This window comes from Aulonocara stuartgranti, assembly GCF_965226115.1.
Source record: "Aulonocara stuartgranti genome assembly, chromosome: 6".
NCBI classification, from domain to species: Eukaryota; Metazoa; Chordata; class Actinopteri; order Cichliformes; family Cichlidae; genus Aulonocara; species Aulonocara stuartgranti.
In genome coordinates, this window is record NC_138944.1 from 1,810,024 (window position 1) to 1,825,859 (window position 15,836).

The window sequence follows — 15,836 nt, forward strand, 5'->3', positions numbered from 1 at the left end:
TGTTCCTGTACACTATGCCGGCCACTTGGTTATGGCGTTCCATGTATGCCTTGCCTGCTAGCATCTTGCACCCTGCTGTTATGTGCTGGATTGTCTCTGGGGCATCTTTACACAGCCTGCACCTGGGGTCTTGCCTGGTGTGATAGACCCCAGCCTCTATGGATCTTGTGCTCAGAGCTTGTTCTTGTGCTGCCATGTTGGTGCCTCTTCTTCCTCCTCTTTCTTGGACTTATGCTGCCTGAGGTATTCACTGAGCACGCGGACGGTCGTGGCCATCTTACTGATGCATTCGTGGATGTTCGTTTGTCTCATCCTGGACTGTGGTGCTGACACTCACCAGTCCCCGGCCTCCTTCCTTCCGCTTAGCGTACAGCCTCAGGGTGCTGGACTTGGGGTGAAACCCTCCATGCAGGGTCAGGAGCTTCCAGGTCATCAAAAAAATCCACAACAAAACCTGCTTAAATTGTTCCCTTCTTATAAATCTCACACTTTTCATGGTAACAACTAGCTTCATCTGCATTGATTACATGATTAAATATTTTTCTCACTTTTCTGATTCAAAATAAAACACAACGTTGCTTATTAGCCACACAAGCCTCTCCACCACAGTGAAATAGCGACTCCATGTCCAAGTAGCTTTAGCATGTGTTCATGCTGCTGTTTGTTTGCTGTTGTCCGTGTCAGAGTTTGGGCTCGTCTTTCTTACTGATGCTAACAAGCTCATGACATGTATTTGTGTATTTATGGTGCTGGAGGATATAAAATACTAAAGTTGATGAATGAGGTTCATCTGGTAGTAACTACTTCACTGTTTCTCTGGTTTGTTGGATGTATGATGGCAGTAATGTGGTTTATTGTTAGAAAACTGGAGGCTGGAACAAATTTCAGAGGGCTGAAGCTTCCAGCTCATAACCAGGCACCAACACACAGTCTGATATGAGGTCTCCAGCAGGAGGAGGACAGGACACTAACTTTCACATCACATGAGCTGCTCAGCTGACACTGCAGGAGGCGGAGCTCCACAGGTTACAGGTAGTGATCCAGAAGCACTTTTACTCTGACACACGCTCAGTTCAAACACCTGTTGGGCTCTTCGCTTTCTCTTTTCTTTTCAAACAAACGTTAGTGTGAGTTTGTCAGAGTTCCCCATCAACACAGCAGAGCGTCTGTGGTGAGTACGGCTCGTGTCTTTAAGCATTCATGAAAACAAAGCTGATCTTTGCATCTTTTAGCTTCTCAAACAGATTTTTTCCTGATGGAATATTTCATGCAGATTTCAGACTTTGTATTTTAGTTCATTGCATCATGTAGAGCTCAGTAAACTCATTTATCTTAAAGCAAACCTGTTTGAAGGCTCATATTTCAGCCGCTCACCCTCAGCTCACTCTGTCATGTTTGCTTAGCTTTCACAAGACTTGTTGAAACTGCTTCATGAGCTCAATAATACACAAACACTGTGGCAGTCTGCTGTCACACACATTTAGCACAAGTTAAAGGGAAGTAACAATACAACAGAACGAGGAAAGGTTGTTGGATATGAGTCTTTGTGTGGATGAAGTTTCAGAAATATTTGTAAAAATCAGCTGTTAAAAGTCTTATGCAATAATTTTTAGTGTAAGTCTTAAATCAGTTTATTCTAAATGTTTTCATTCAGAGGAAATTAAGCAGAAACATCCTGTCGGCTTCAACAGGTTTGATAACAGGTGTAAACTCATCGTTCACTCAGATCCATGAAGACGTTTCCAGCAGTCACAAATAAACACAAACATGCAAACAGCTGTGTAAACATCTTAGACACTTTTTAATATTCCTGACATCTTTCCCGTCTCAGTGTCCAAACATGGCTGCTGCCGCCCATCTGCTGACTGAAGATCAGCTTCTGTGCTTCATCTGTCTGGATGTGTTCACCGATCCGGTCAGCACGCCGTGTGGACACAACTTCTGCAAAACCTGCATGTGTAAATACGCAGATCCTGACGTCCCGTTCCAGTGTCCCGTCTGCATGAAGATGCTCTACCCAAAGCCCGAGCTGCAGGTCAACACTCTGATCTCTGAGATGGTCGAGGCCTTCAGACGCTCAGAGCAACGGCCAGGTAGACGGGTGGAGGTTCGCCATGGGGAAGGCTTCAAACTGATGGCGATTGTCTGCATGGTCTGCCTTTCATTACTTTGGGACTGCGTGAAATTCAATCATCCTCTGGAGGAAATGAGTAAAGGAGAGAAAGTGGTGAAGATGGAGGCTGAAATCCAGCAGACGATCGAGGAGATGCGACTGAAGATTGAGGAGCTCAAACGCTCAGTGGAGCTCGGTAAAGAGGACGCAGACAGAGAGATGAGAGATGGTGCTCGGGTCTTTGCTGCTCTGAAGAAGTATGTCGAGAAGCTCACGGAGGCCATCAGAGAGAAGCAGAGACAAACAGAGCTGCAGGCTGAAGGCTTCATCAGAAAGATGGAGCAGGACATCCGTGAGCTGAAGAAGAGGAAGACGGAGGTGGAGCTGCTCTCTGTGCTTCAGCTGGAGGAGCCACTCTCTGAGGAGATGAAGGAGAAAGTACCCAAGATGCTCGCCAGGTTCGAGCTGAGGCGGGTCCAGAGCTACGCAGTGGACGTGACGTTTGATCCAGACACAGCAAATCCTTACCTCGTCCTGTCTGATGATGGGAAACAAGTTCACGATAGTGACGTGAGGCAGAAGCTTCCAGACAACCCAGAGAGATTTTCTTACTGCATCAATGTTTTAGGAGAGCAGAGTTTCTCTTCTGGCAGATTTTACTTTGAGGTTCAGGTTAAAGGAAAGACCGAGTGGACTGTGGGAGTGGCCACAGAGTCGACCAACAGGAAGGCTCAAATCACACTGAGTCCTGGGGACGGTTTCTGGACTGTGAGGCTGAGAGATGGATACGAGTACAAAGCTAAGGCTGACCCTGATGTCGCTCTCTCTCTCCGGTCTGGTCCTGAGAGGGTGGGGGTGTTTGTGGACTATGACGAGGGTCGGGTCTCCTTTTATGACGTGGATACTGCAGCTCTGATCTACTCCTTTACTGGCTGCTCCTTCACTCAGAAGCTCCACCCATTCTTCAGTCCCGGTCTGAATGATGATGGTAGAAACTCTGCACCGCTAATCATCACCCCCATTGATTAGACCGGCCCCACAGCACCAGAGTAATGAGGTCAGGTTTCCCAGCCTTATCCTACACCACACTGTGAACTTGAAGCTCCTGTTGCTCGGTGCATCCTCTGGTATTCCAGTAAAAGAATACTTGGATTACTTGTGTTTCCTCGAGTTTCTATAAGTAGAATGGGAGGCAGCTCCCAGTTTGGCTTCAGGGGACAGACCCCCTCTCTACTTAAGACTCAGCTTCAAACTTCTCTCTTTCCAAAACAGCTGGGACTGGATCAGGTGACTGAGCCAGCCTTTAGTTTCACTGCCATGGGCTCAGGCCGAGTGAAAGATAAGCAAAGATTATTTGTGAATTATGTAACGCTACTCTAGAAATGCAGAGCTGATTGGGTCAAACCAACTAACTTCTTTTTGTCTTCTTCTTCACATTAAATCAATAATCCGACGCTTCCTGTTTATGTCACTGATTTTATTTAGAGATGTTATTTCATTATTCATGTTTCCACCCACGCAGGTCATGCTACTGCCAGGAATAACACACACCTGACTGATAGCATTTAGCCTCTGGGAGGTTTAAATGCCACAGATTCATTTTCCCCTGAACGGCACATTTGTTAACAGAGGCCAATAACTCATATATTTTTAATACCTGAGCTGTGGGAACGACACTTTAACCTCATCAGCACGGCTGGTGTTAGAAGCCTACAGCCTTTCTAGTTTGAAGAGCAGCTGACTCAGCTAAGACAGAAACAGTGACCTGAGATTTTATTTAACTTTATTAACGAGCATTTATCATAGCAGAAGATTCCCGTCAGTGAAGAATTCATTCCTCACTCCAGTTTCATTCAGTTTCAGACTTGTTCAAGCAACAGAAGTAAAATCGAAAGATTGCAGCAGATGAGCCAAAATATGACAGGAAGCCTTCCAAACATCTGATTCCTGTCATGTTAAAGCTCGTCTGTTCTGCCTTGTTTTCATCTCTGTCAGCTCTGAAACGCTACAGCGGTGGAAGTTCACAAAGTTTGAAATGTGTCTTTGTTAAAGTCATCGCTGTGAGTCGAGAGCTCAGGCTGCTGTGTGCTGCATCCTGTGATCTGCTTATTAGAATGAAGTCACTGATGGATGCTGCAGTTTGGAGCCGACTGAAAGGTTCATCAGCATTTCCATGTCAGACTCAGAGAGAGTCAGCACACTCTCCCTCCATCGTGAAATAAACTCCCAGGTATTCCCCCTCAGTGTGGACTGTCACAGCAAGTGGAAATGTCCTGTGATAGAAGAGGAACTTTTCCATAAGCAGGTGAGTTAGAAGGAGCCCCTCACTGATAATACACCTGCAGAGCAGCTCGCATCACTGCACGGGGAAACCGGTACTTCCAGTAATGTAAACTGGTTTTCTGTTAGTCAATGGGGGAGGATCCTCACAGGTAAAGGCAAACATTTAGAGCTTTTACACAGAGCACCTTATAGCAACGTGACGCAGCCACGGACATCCACACTTTCTCTTCACACACAAACCCGTTTTTCTTGTGTTCACAGAACAGCTGGTTGTTTATTTAGTCAAAAAGGCTGAACTCATGGAGGAGGCGTCCAAAATATTTTACCCAGTCTGGTGTTTATTCCTCTATCTAGTGGCCGATTAGACTTACTGCAGGACGTTTGCTGGTTTCGACTCAGACTCGTGTCTGAGGAGAGCGAGTCTGGAGTCATTTATGTGAATGATTTCGTTTCCGGCCACTCGGTGCTTTTGGGTCTGACAACAGAAACAAGAGATTTGAAAACCACCTGGTGGGAGGAGTCTTCATCTCCTCTGTGAGATTCAGACGTTCAGGTCAGAATCTGGTGTGAACAACATGAGTTGGTGGTGTTTCATGGGATGGATCTTTCGCTGGAACACTTTGGGCCCTCCAGCACCTCCTGAGCATCGTTTTAACAGCACGACCTACCCGAGTGTTGTTGCTGACCGTGGCCACGGTGTAGCATCCTCTGCTGGCTGCTTCCAGGACGGCGCACACATCTCACAGCACCTCAGACGGTTTCTGGAACCTCACGATGAGTTTGCTGTGCTCAGACGGCCTCCACAGTCCACAGAGGTGGAACGACAGCTTCACATCATGTATATCTGTGTGATGGTATCATGTCAACATGGATCAGCGTGTCAGAGGAATGTTTGCAGCACTCAGTGAGTTTGTGCCACGAAGGACTGAAGAGGCTTTTCAAGGAGGGTCCAACCTGGTACCAGCAAGGTGTACCTAATAAAGTGGCCTACAAGCATATACACAAAAATGAAAAGTGCGTGAAAGTTTCTCATAATTCCTGGTGTGAACTGGTGGAGATCATGGTGTGAACTGCGTTTCTCTGCTTCACTGAGAGTAAAAAGAGTCGGGAGGCTTCACTGCAGCTGTAAGGCCCGCTGCACGTGCACGAGCACGTAAACGCATGCACGAGCACTTATACGGAGAAGAATTTTTGTTTTATTTAATCCAACATAAAAACTTTCAGTCTGTTCGCCACAAACAGGTTTAATCGCAGCTGTAAGTCAGTGCGTTCGTAGTGTATTTGTGCAGCATGTTGTTGAGCGGCTCTCGTGCGAGTGTGTAAAACTTTGATTCCCGTTGCCCGCGGCGGGCTGTCAGGCACTGAAATGAAAGCACGTTTGACTTTGTTGGAACTTGTCGGATGAAGCTGTGAGTCACACAAAGCTAATACATAAACTCTCCAGACACACGCATGCATGCACATCGCTCCCCTTCAGCACCTGGACTCCACGTCTTCTTTATTTGTGCTGAGGAGGATGAGACGCACTGGTTTAGCGCAAACGAGCTGAGAGGTAAAGTAAAGCTTCATCTTCGTCTGCTTCATTTCAGGTGAGACTGAGGCTGGTGTGAGTAAAGCTGCTGGTTGACCCGTGTGTTCCTGATCAGAGTACCAGCCTGTGACGGAAATATTCTTTTTAAGCTGTAAGGTTTGTTAGAAAGTGAAAAATAACTTTTTAAACTTTAGTGAATGTTTGAGGGGAAGCTCAGACCCTCTGTGTATTACAAAAACAAGAAGAATCACAATGTTTAAATACATGTAGTGTTTGAAGAGTTTCATGTGTTCATGTGGCATCACTGTGGCATCACTGTCCAAGTGTGATCAGGTTCTTGTTATGAGCAGATTTGAATCTCGTGTGTTTGTGTCATGTGGACACATGTGCAGCCTTTGCAGGAGGTTTTGGGGGGAGTGTGAGTCACACTCTGCCCCGTTAATAGATTCTCCTGTTATATCAGGATCATTTATTTCCAAAAAGATGCCCAGTCATCTGAAGCAGTGGAAACATCTCCCTCCGGTCCAGCGGTTTAGCATCATGTGTTGGTCTGGGTTTGCAGAAGGCTGGTGCTGAGAGGGCTGAGCAGCACTCAGACATCCAGCAGCCGTTTACAGAAGCTCCTGTTCGGACCAGCCCGTCACTTTCTCTGGCATCACTGAAACATTGTTTTCCAATCAGCTTCACACATCAGCTGAGCTGGAGGCACCAGGTTTTGGCATTAGTGACAAAAACACTTGAGGGCACCATTTTTTAACTTTTCCTTCTTTAAGGCCTACGAGGAAGTGAGGTGTCGGCGCCATGAGGGTATCAGATGTTGTCTTTGCAGGGTGACTGCTGTGAAAGCGTTTGTTTCATCCTGAACTCTGTCGTTTCCTAAATGAAGCCAAATAAGTTTTAATGCTCAGACACAACCAGAGAATGAAAGCTGACAGCGCGATCTCAGTGACGAGGCTGCTAAGGATGTTATTTTCAGATAGGCAGAAGTTAAAATGTCCTTTAAAAGCTCTAAAACTCAAAGTTCTCTGAGCATCTCTGACCCACAGAGGCTGTTTGTTTTGGGTCTGAATTTAAAGATGTTTTTGAGTTGATGATAAAAAAATCGCAGCAGTGAGGAGTTAATCAGTCCAGGTGTTCCTAATAGACCGTCTCTAAATATGTTTTATTCTAATAAAACCTTCAATGTTTACATTTCAAGATTGGGAAGAAAAAACTATCAGCGGTGCTTCATAATTCAGTTTAGGGTTTAATGAACCTGGAGATTTTAAAAATGTGGGTTCAGAAGAACAAGGAAGCAACCAAAGTGGATTATTTTAAAAGGTATATAAAGGTCGTACATGTTGATTCTGCTTCTCTTCAAATGACCCAGAGTTTCCTACGTGTGATCCTGTGAACGTCCCGTCACAGTCGGAGTATTTTTAAATGTTTGGAAACTCACAGGATGAATATGAGGTGCTTTAAAAACGTTTTTACACCAAAGCCTCGAGGTAGTATTTTTATGTCTTTAAAGCTGTTTGTAATTCTTGTGTTTTAAAAACCTGAAGAAACAATGACTTTATGTTGGCCTGTGGAAGAGATAAACAAAGGCTGGACTTTTCTGTAATACCACTTTGTTCCACAGCAGGGCGCAGCAGCTCCGTGTAACCTTTATTTAAACTGTCACAAAGTTGGCTTTGGAAACATGCAGGACGACGGCCAGGAAGGCGACTCTGTTCATCTGGACGTTTTCACTGAGAGAGACATTTGTTCACTCAGCTCAGTCACTCCTTCAGCTTTGACTTGGTTACGTTGAGATGAACAGAATCGACTTTCTGGCGTTTCCTCACCTGGATGTCTGAGCAGCATCAAGACACGTAAAGAAGGAATTCTGGACTTGTTCGCGAAGCAGAATAAAAACTGAGACGTACTGTTGGCCCTTCCTTTTCTTGTATTGTGATATCTTGGGGACTAAATGTGCAGATAACCTACTTTACACTGACAGGAAGTGGATTTTCCCCAGTCTGACCCACTGAAGGTCACAGTGGGCTGTATGTGTGCCTCCGTGTCACGTGAGGTGGCGTCCCGTCCTAGGACCTGGCGTCCACATATGTGGACATCACATCAAATACTACATTTTGCTCTACAAGGGCCTGAAATCCTCTTCATCAGGTCCCAGTCTGATGAAGAGAAATTAAAAATGCATGCATGGAGAGTTCGGGTCTTAGGAGGTTAAAGGCTCTCTGCACTCGTCTCCAAGGTTACGCTGACTCAGGGCGCCGTCGTGTAAAAGTACAGCCCGACCCGTCTTTAACTTCAGTGAACATCTCTTAAACACGACACACTGACTCGCAGTCCTGAGACCTCAGCACTGTTGGTCAAGTTACTTGAAAAAAGTAATCGGATTACAGTAACGCATCTCTGGTCCTCAGTGAGGTTATGCTTTAGTTTTGATGATGCTGTCAGGGATTGTGTCCTCCAGGTTTCACTTCCTGTCTTAGTAGTCGCTCTTCCTCAAGTCAACTTCCTGTCTTTGGTTCCCTGACTGTTTGTCTCACGGCTCTTCTCCGAGCTCCCTCCCTTCTTTTCTCTGTATGAAGAGTCTCATCCCTGTGCCTTCCTTTGTGGTTTCTGTAGACTTTAAACTTTTGCCTCAGTCCTCGGTTCTTCTCCCTCCATCAGATGACGGATGGGCCACAGTGGTTTGTTTTCAGCATTGATGCTGGAAGCCTTTAAATAATTTCAGTTGAGGAGAATTCAGGTGTTTTCAGTCCATTTGTTGGACTGTTGGAAAACCTTTGATGCCACCTCCCAGTTCACCAGTAAAACCTCAGACCTGCTTCAGTTTTGCTGAGGATTGTTTTTCTACATTCGTCCCATCTGTTAAAAGCAAAGCCACATTTATCAGGAGAACAAAGAGCTGCGTCCTTTCTGCAGAGCTTTCAATCATTCTAAAGAGCTTTTTCCACCAGAGACACAAAGGAGAGAAACACGAGCTCAGAGACATATCGGTGTGCAAACACGGCCTCGGGCGTGCAGCAAAGTCCACTTCACTGTAAGAAAATCAGGCTTTTTACGAGTCGCGCTCTTTCATCTCTCACACAATACGAGAGCTGCTTTGTTGTGGACTGACTGCAGCAGCATGTGTGTTGTTGCAGCAGTTAGCGTTGGATGGACAGGTCGACAGCGGAGAGGACGGTCGGCTCAGGCGGAGGCGTTGTAAACAAAGGTAAGACCAGAGAGGTTTGTTCTGAAATGTTGGTTAAAAGAAACTCGGTTTAATCGAATCACAGCTGAGAATAAATCATGTTTGGACTGAATGTGAATGCACGTTAAAGGCTGTCAGGAGTTTGGGAAACATGGTGGAAAATCCTGTGAGAGCATCAGAGACGACGTATTAACGACTAAATATTTCTTCACAGTCTTCAGAAAACCACCAAAGACTGTTCGACTGACGTCACCAAGTAAGTTTAGATGTTTTTACTTTCATGTGGATATCAATCAATAACTCCAGGGACATTATTCATGGAGACGAAACAAATCACATCAAACACATTAATCATCATTAGGTTACAGGAATAAAGTTGTTTTCTGAATCATTTTTCTCTCCACTTGGAGACAAACGAGTAAGAAAAACATTTGTATCCTGTAGTTATCACACATTTATCATCATTACATGTTTTTATTGGTTTTGAGTCTGTATCCACTCTTTGCTTCAGCACATTCATCATCGTTTTCCTTTATTTTTGCAGTGGAAACTTGAACATGTAAAAGTGTTAAATCAAAAACTTCCTATGAAGAAACTAAATGTTGTTTGTTGTCTCGTTTATGTCCAAGTGGCCACAAATCAACAAAACCAGGTTTACAGAAATCCATGACAAAGGAGAGTCAGCTCTCGGTCAGTGTGTCGATGATCAGTCATCCAGGAAACCACAGAAAGTTTGTTCGGTTCACCAAAATCAACTTTGCAGACTTTCAGTGAACAAGTGAGCGCGGCTCACGTGGGTTTTAAACCGGAGCCCTGTGACAGAAGCCCACAGGAGGCTCGCGTCTCCGGCTGGAACTGAACCAGACTGAAGATTTAGGAGACAGAAATTTACAACCACATCTTTAACGTTGTTTAACATTCAAAGATCAACCAGCTGAAGGATAAACCTGAACGTCTGGCAAGGTTGGATCCTCTCATTGCACCACAGGTGCCAACACAGAAGCTCTCGACTCATCCAAATCCAAACCTGAGCCTCGGGAATCATCATGTTTGTTCTTGGAGTCGTACCTGCAGAACAGAGCCTGTGTAGCTGCTGCCACGTCAGTGTTGTGCTGCTGAAGCTAAACGCTTCACTTTGCTCTCTTCAGTGTTTTCTGGCGATGCGTTGAAATGAAGAACATGAAGCTGAACCACAGCAGCACGACTGCGAGCTGTGAAACTAAAGAAAGACCTGAAAGGTGTTCAGATGACAGGTCTTCATAACTGGCACCTGCTCTGTACTGAGAGTGATGCCGCTGTGTTTCTGTCTCGTGTGGTTCCTGGCACAGGCTGGCAGCTGACAGCTTATCATTGATAATAGAAATGGAGACGACTGTGGGCAGCACCTGCTGTGTGCCTGGCATAAGTCACACCTGAGGCTGCAGGGCTCACAGTCATAAAGCATGCTGAGACACAGAGAGGCAAGCGGAGGATCATCTGAGGAATGTTGTTACTTTTCTTCTTTTTTAAATTAAAGGTCAAATATGAACTCTGCCAGTTCGGTCTTGCAGTCCTCGCCTGGCTCGGTCGCGGCAGGCAGACAGTTTGATAAATTACTGAACCGATGACAAGAAAAACAAAGATTAAAGAAGGAAAAATATTCATTTGGTTTTAACTAAGCTGTTTGTCTGCAGTCTCTTTGCCTTCAGGTGGTCCATCACTGGGTGTCAGTGGGTCAGGTGGTGGAGCTGCACCAGGAGGCTCTGGAGCGACCACATCCAGCGAGGGAATCAGCACCACCTCTGTAGGAGCTTCCTCTGCTGCATCTTCAGGCGGAGGGTCTCTGGTTTCAGAGGCTTGGGAGGCGTCGGGTGAAGAGTTCAGGGCTGCTGCCGGCTCCTCAAACATGTCCTACAGTGCAGGAAGCGGTGGCAGAGAGGGGGCGAAAAGGGACGGAGGTTTGGGCGCTGTGACAGTTTCCACCGTGAACAAACCCGGCTACAGCTCAGGAAGATCAGGGGAGGCGAAGAGGGGCTCCTCCTCCTCCTCCTCCGTGTTCACTTCTTCACCTGCTTCAAAGGAGAGGAAGAGCATCACCACCATGGCTGCAGCGCTGTCAGAGGCCTTTGACGGTGAGGGTCAAAGGTCAATAAGCAGTAATAAGCCAGCTTTATGTTACTGAGAGACGTGAAAAAATAAGATGCTTAATTATGGAATCAGAACCAGCAAATTACAATCAGCGCCAAAAAAGTAAAAGCAGACATTTTTCAGGAATCGACCAGTTCCTGTAGAAAACATGACGAGTCGTAGTAAACATGTTAAATCACTTTAATGAAATTAATGTTTTTAATAAAAAATCACAGAAATCAGCTAAAGTCATAAACAGCCTGAATCATCGAAGGTTCAACCTTCACACATTAACTGGCTGCAGTTTGGTCTGAGTTGCAGCAGGGGGCGCTGGCAGGCTAATCCTCGAGTCAATGAAGCTAAACAGCTAAAATAATTGTTTACATCTACTAGAAAGAATCAAACTATCACATTTATTCTAACCGAACGAGCTTCTCGGGTTAGAGGTGAAACATCTTCAACAAACTCAAAGACGTCCGGTCACTTTCTCTTTAAGCTCCGAAGACTTTTTATTTTATCTTCGTGAACATATTAATTGTTTGTCCAGCTGAAATAAGTCATTGGCAGAGCATTTTGTTCACTGCAAGCATGAAGTGAGTATATTTAGATGCTATTGCATCAGTTAGATTAAAAATATGCAGCTGAAGTCAACCGGAAAACGATTAGCACGTCAGTATCCAGATGTTAGAGGTAAAAAAACTGAACCTCTAAGCTTGTTTGGAAACCTGGAACCTCCATCGAGACCGGAGGCCTCAAGTGGCCATTTGAGGAACTGCAGTGTCGGTGTTTCTGTATTCATAGTTGTAGTTAAAGCCCAGCAGAAGCTTCCACGGCTGGTTGTGGTGATGCAGCTCCCTCTGCTGCTCGGGCTGCTGCGATGACCTTCACTCACAGAAACGAGTTTACATCAGCTCAAACTGTAAAGAAGAAACTGAGCTTCAACTATTGTCTAAAACACGTCTACTGAACCATGATGGACATTTCCAGGAAAACAAAAGAATACTAGAAAGTGCATTTTCTGAAGAAACTGCAGTGTGAATGCTTGAATCTGAATGTATGCACTGAAATGAATTAATTGCTGAATTCTAAGTTAAAAATCTTGAATGAGATAAAAAAAAAAACCCGAATTTAACCTGAAAACAACAGTGGTGCTGAACTGCTAAAAGCTGAAGGTTACACAGAAGAAGAAGTTGGAAAAAAGCTGAAAATGTTTTAATTGTAAATTAGAAAACCCTAAGAAATGAGAAAAGAACATTTAGAGTCAGAAAACATCTGAAAGAATATTAAAAGGTCATATTCTTTGAATCACTGAATGAAGAAAATGTGATCCCTCCACTTGGACCCACACAGTTTAAAAAGTTTACATCTCTGAGCTTTGAAAGACAAGATGTTGGAAAGAGAACAATAATGGCGACAATTTGAGGGTAAAATGATGGCTGTAGAGCAAACTCTGTGGACACAGCAGCAGTTGAAAGAGAAGTGCTTAAGATGAATCTTGGTACAGTGGCAGGCAGAGCTCGTTAAGCAGGCAGGTGTGAGCCTGGTTGCTATAGTGACTGCACCCAATGGCTCCATACACACGTACACAGACATGCACCTCACTTTTGCTGCTTAAAATGAATAGAAAAGTCAGGCCGAAACAAATCGTTCCCAAATGAAAAGTACATGTCGTACTGACAAAATTCTTTCACCGTGAGCGACAGCCATGTCTAGTCTACCAAATTCTCAGTTTTCATGCCTGTGGAGTTTATTATATGGACGTGGTGACAGTGTAAAGACACCATGCTCTTCTGATTTTCAAACGAACCTTCTGAGCCATTTTAACATTAGAGTCTATGGAAGAGTTGGAAGGAGGAGGCTGTGCATTGGTGACATTTATGAAAGAACCGTAACACCTAGGACAATAGTAAACACATTGGATGAAAGAGGACAGCCATGGCTACGTTTTGAGGGTAAAATCATACCTGTAGAGCAAACGCTGTGGACACAGCAGCAGTTTTAAAAAAGATTTTAAGATTAATTTTTTTGCTCCTCTCACTCTAGCAGTTGAGCTGCCTCACTCTAGCCCCAACATTCCGTCCCATACACACCCATTATAAACTCTGAAACGGGTGAAAAAACATCATGAAACTTAAACTGGAACTGAAGAAAAAGTATAATAGATATTGAAAAGATAAATACAAGTTGAATAGTTGAATGTCTTGTCTTCGTTTTAAAGTTTGAATGGAGGCTCTATGTCAATGTATGTGGAAGTAGATACAGTTTAAAGAGGAGGAAGTTGAATGAGAATTTGAAGGGTCTCCCCATTGAAATACATGGGAAATTTTTGTTGAAAAAAGTTGAATAAAATTAAAAATATAAATGTTAAAAATGAGAAAAATAGAAGCAGTCATGTCCAAAAGAATAGGAATCTAATGGTGTTTGAATGGTTTTTCTAAGTTGAACGGTTTTGAAGGAGATAGATTACAAAAAACGTACGGAATCCATAATAATAAAATAGAACTAGAAAGTGCATTTTCTGAAGAAACTGCAGTGTGAATGCTTGAATCTGAATGTATGCACTGAAATGAATTAATTACTGAATTTTGAGTTAAAAATTTTGAATGAGATAAAAAAAAAAAAAAAACAACCTGAATTTAACCTGAAAACAACAGTGCTGAACTGCTAAAAGCTGAAGGTTACACAGAAGAAGAAGTTGGAAAAAAGCTGAAAATGTTTTAATTGTAAATTAGAAAAACCTAAGAAATGAGAAAAGAACATTTAGAGTCAGAAAACATCTGAAAGAATATTAAAAGGTCATATTCTTTGAATCACTGAATGACTAAAATGTGATCCCTCCACTTGGACCCACACAGTTTAAAAAATTTAAAAGTGTGAGCTTTAAAAGACACGATGTTGGAAAGAGAACAATAATGGCGACATTTTGAGGGTAAAATGATGGCTTTAACACTGTGGACAGAGCAGCAGTTGAAAGAGAAGTGTTTAAGATGAATCTTGGCACAGTGGCAGGCAGAGCTCGTTAAGCAGGCAGGTGTGAGCCTGGTTGCTATAGTGACTGCACCCAATGGCTCCATACACACGACACAGACATGCACCTCACTTTTGCTGCTTAAAATGAACAGAAAAGTCAGGCCGAAACAAATCGCTCCCAAATGAAAAGTACATGTCCTATTGACAAAATTCTTTCACCGTGAGCGACAGCAGCTTCTAGTCTACTGAATTCTCAGTTTTCATGCCTGTGGAGTTTATTATATGGACGTGGTGACAGTGTAAAGACACCATGCTCTTCTGATTTTCAAACGAACCTTCTGAGCCATTTTAACATTAGAGTCTATGGAAGAGTTGGAGGGAGGAGGCTGTGCATTGGTGACATTTATGAAAGAACCATAACACCTAGGACAATAGTAAACACATTGGATGAAAGAGGACAGCGATGGCTACGTTTTGAGGGTAAAATCATACCTGTAGAGCAAACGCTGCGGACACAGCAGCAGTTTTAAAAAAGATTTTAAGATTAATTTTTTTGCTCCTCTCACTCTAGCAGTTGAGCTGCCTCACTCTAGCCCCAACATTCCGTCCCATACACACCCATTATAAACTCTGAAACGGCTGAAAAAACATCATGAAACTTAAACTGGAACTGAAGAAAAAGTATAATAGATATTGAAAAGATAAATACAAGTTGAATAGTTGAATGTCTTGTCTTCGTTTTAAAGTTTGAATGGTGGCTCTATGTCAATGTATGTGGAAGTAGATACAGTTTAAAGAGGAGGAAGTTGAATGAGAATTTGAAGGGTCTCCCCATTGAAATACATGGGAAATTTTTGTTGAAAAAAGTTGAATAAAATTAAAAATATAAATGTTAAAAATGAGAAAAATAGAAGCAGTCATGTCCAAAAGAATAGGAATCTAATGGTGTTTGAATGGTTTTTCTAAGTTGAACGGTTTTGAAGGAGATAGATTACAAAAAACGTACGGAATCCATAATAATAAAATAGAATAAAGATTAGAAGAACAATACTGTGAATGCTTTTCAAGCATTCACACTAACTAGAAAGTGCATTTTCTGAAGAAACTGCAGTGTGAATGCTTGAATCTGAATGTATGCACTGAAATGAATTAATTGCTGAATTTTGAGTTAAAAATATTGAATGAGATAAAAAAAAACAAAAAAAAAAAACGAATTTAACCTGAAAACAAAGGTGCTGAACTGCTAAAAGCTGAAGGTTACACAGAAGAAGGAGTTGGAAAAAAACTGAAAATGTTTTAAATGTAAATTAGAAAACCCTAAGAAATGAGAAAAGAACATTTAGAGTCAGAAAACATCTGAAAGAATATTAAAAGGTCATATTCTTTGAATCACTGAATGACTCAAATGTGATCCCTCCACTTTGATCCACACAGTTTAAAAAGTTTAAATGCCTGAGCTTTGAAAGATACGGTGTTGGAAAGAGAACAATAATGGCGACAATTTGAGGGTAAAATGATGGCTGTAACACTGTGGACACAGCAGCAGTTGAAAGAGAAGTGCTTAAGATGGATCTTGGTACAGTGGCAGGCAGAGCTCGTTAAGCAGGCAGGTGTGAGCCTGGTTGCTATAGTGACCGCACCCAATGGCT

The 15,836-nt window shown here is 43.3% G+C and overlaps 2 protein-coding genes across 13 annotated transcripts in view; both read left to right on the forward strand.

Moving 5' to 3' along the window:
• The first annotated feature begins 665 nt into the window (after positions 1-665).
• LOC309707983 (E3 ubiquitin-protein ligase TRIM21-like) lies at positions 666-3,566 on the forward strand. 2 transcript variants are annotated; one of them, XM_082535650.1, is made up of 2 exons: positions 666-1,032; positions 1,832-3,566. In XM_082535650.1, exon 2 carries the CDS (start codon positions 1,841-1,843, stop codon positions 3,140-3,142), a length of 1,302 nt encoding a protein of 433 aa, XP_082391776.1. In that variant the 5' UTR covers positions 666-1,032; positions 1,832-1,840; the 3' UTR covers positions 3,143-3,566. The 2 variants fall into 2 exon arrangements, with proteins under 2 accessions (XP_082391776.1, XP_082391775.1); XM_082535649.1 differs by lacking the exon at positions 666-1,032 and adding an exon at positions 1,045-1,171.
• Positions 3,567-4,908: 1,342 nt separating this feature from the next.
• The window catches only part of LOC309707947 (uncharacterized protein), a 32,122-nt gene continuing 21,194 nt past the window's right edge, over positions 4,909-15,836 (forward strand). For 2 of the 11 annotated variants that reach the window (XM_082535546.1, XM_082535554.1), the window contains exons 1-5: positions 4,911-5,948; positions 8,876-8,958; positions 9,062-9,132; positions 9,326-9,367; positions 10,785-11,222. In XM_082535546.1, coding sequence (XP_082391672.1) covers positions 9,075-9,132; positions 9,326-9,367; positions 10,785-11,222 — 538 coding nt within the window. In that variant the 5' untranslated portion in view covers positions 4,911-5,948; positions 8,876-8,958; positions 9,062-9,074. The other 9 variants (XM_082535549.1, XM_082535547.1, XM_082535551.1 and 6 more) reach the window with 9 other exon arrangements.

Coding starts and splice junctions, on each gene's coding strand:
- LOC309707983 (XM_082535650.1), top strand. CDS start 1,841: ATGGCTGCTGCCGCCCATCTGCTGACTGAAGATCAGCTTCTGTGCTTC.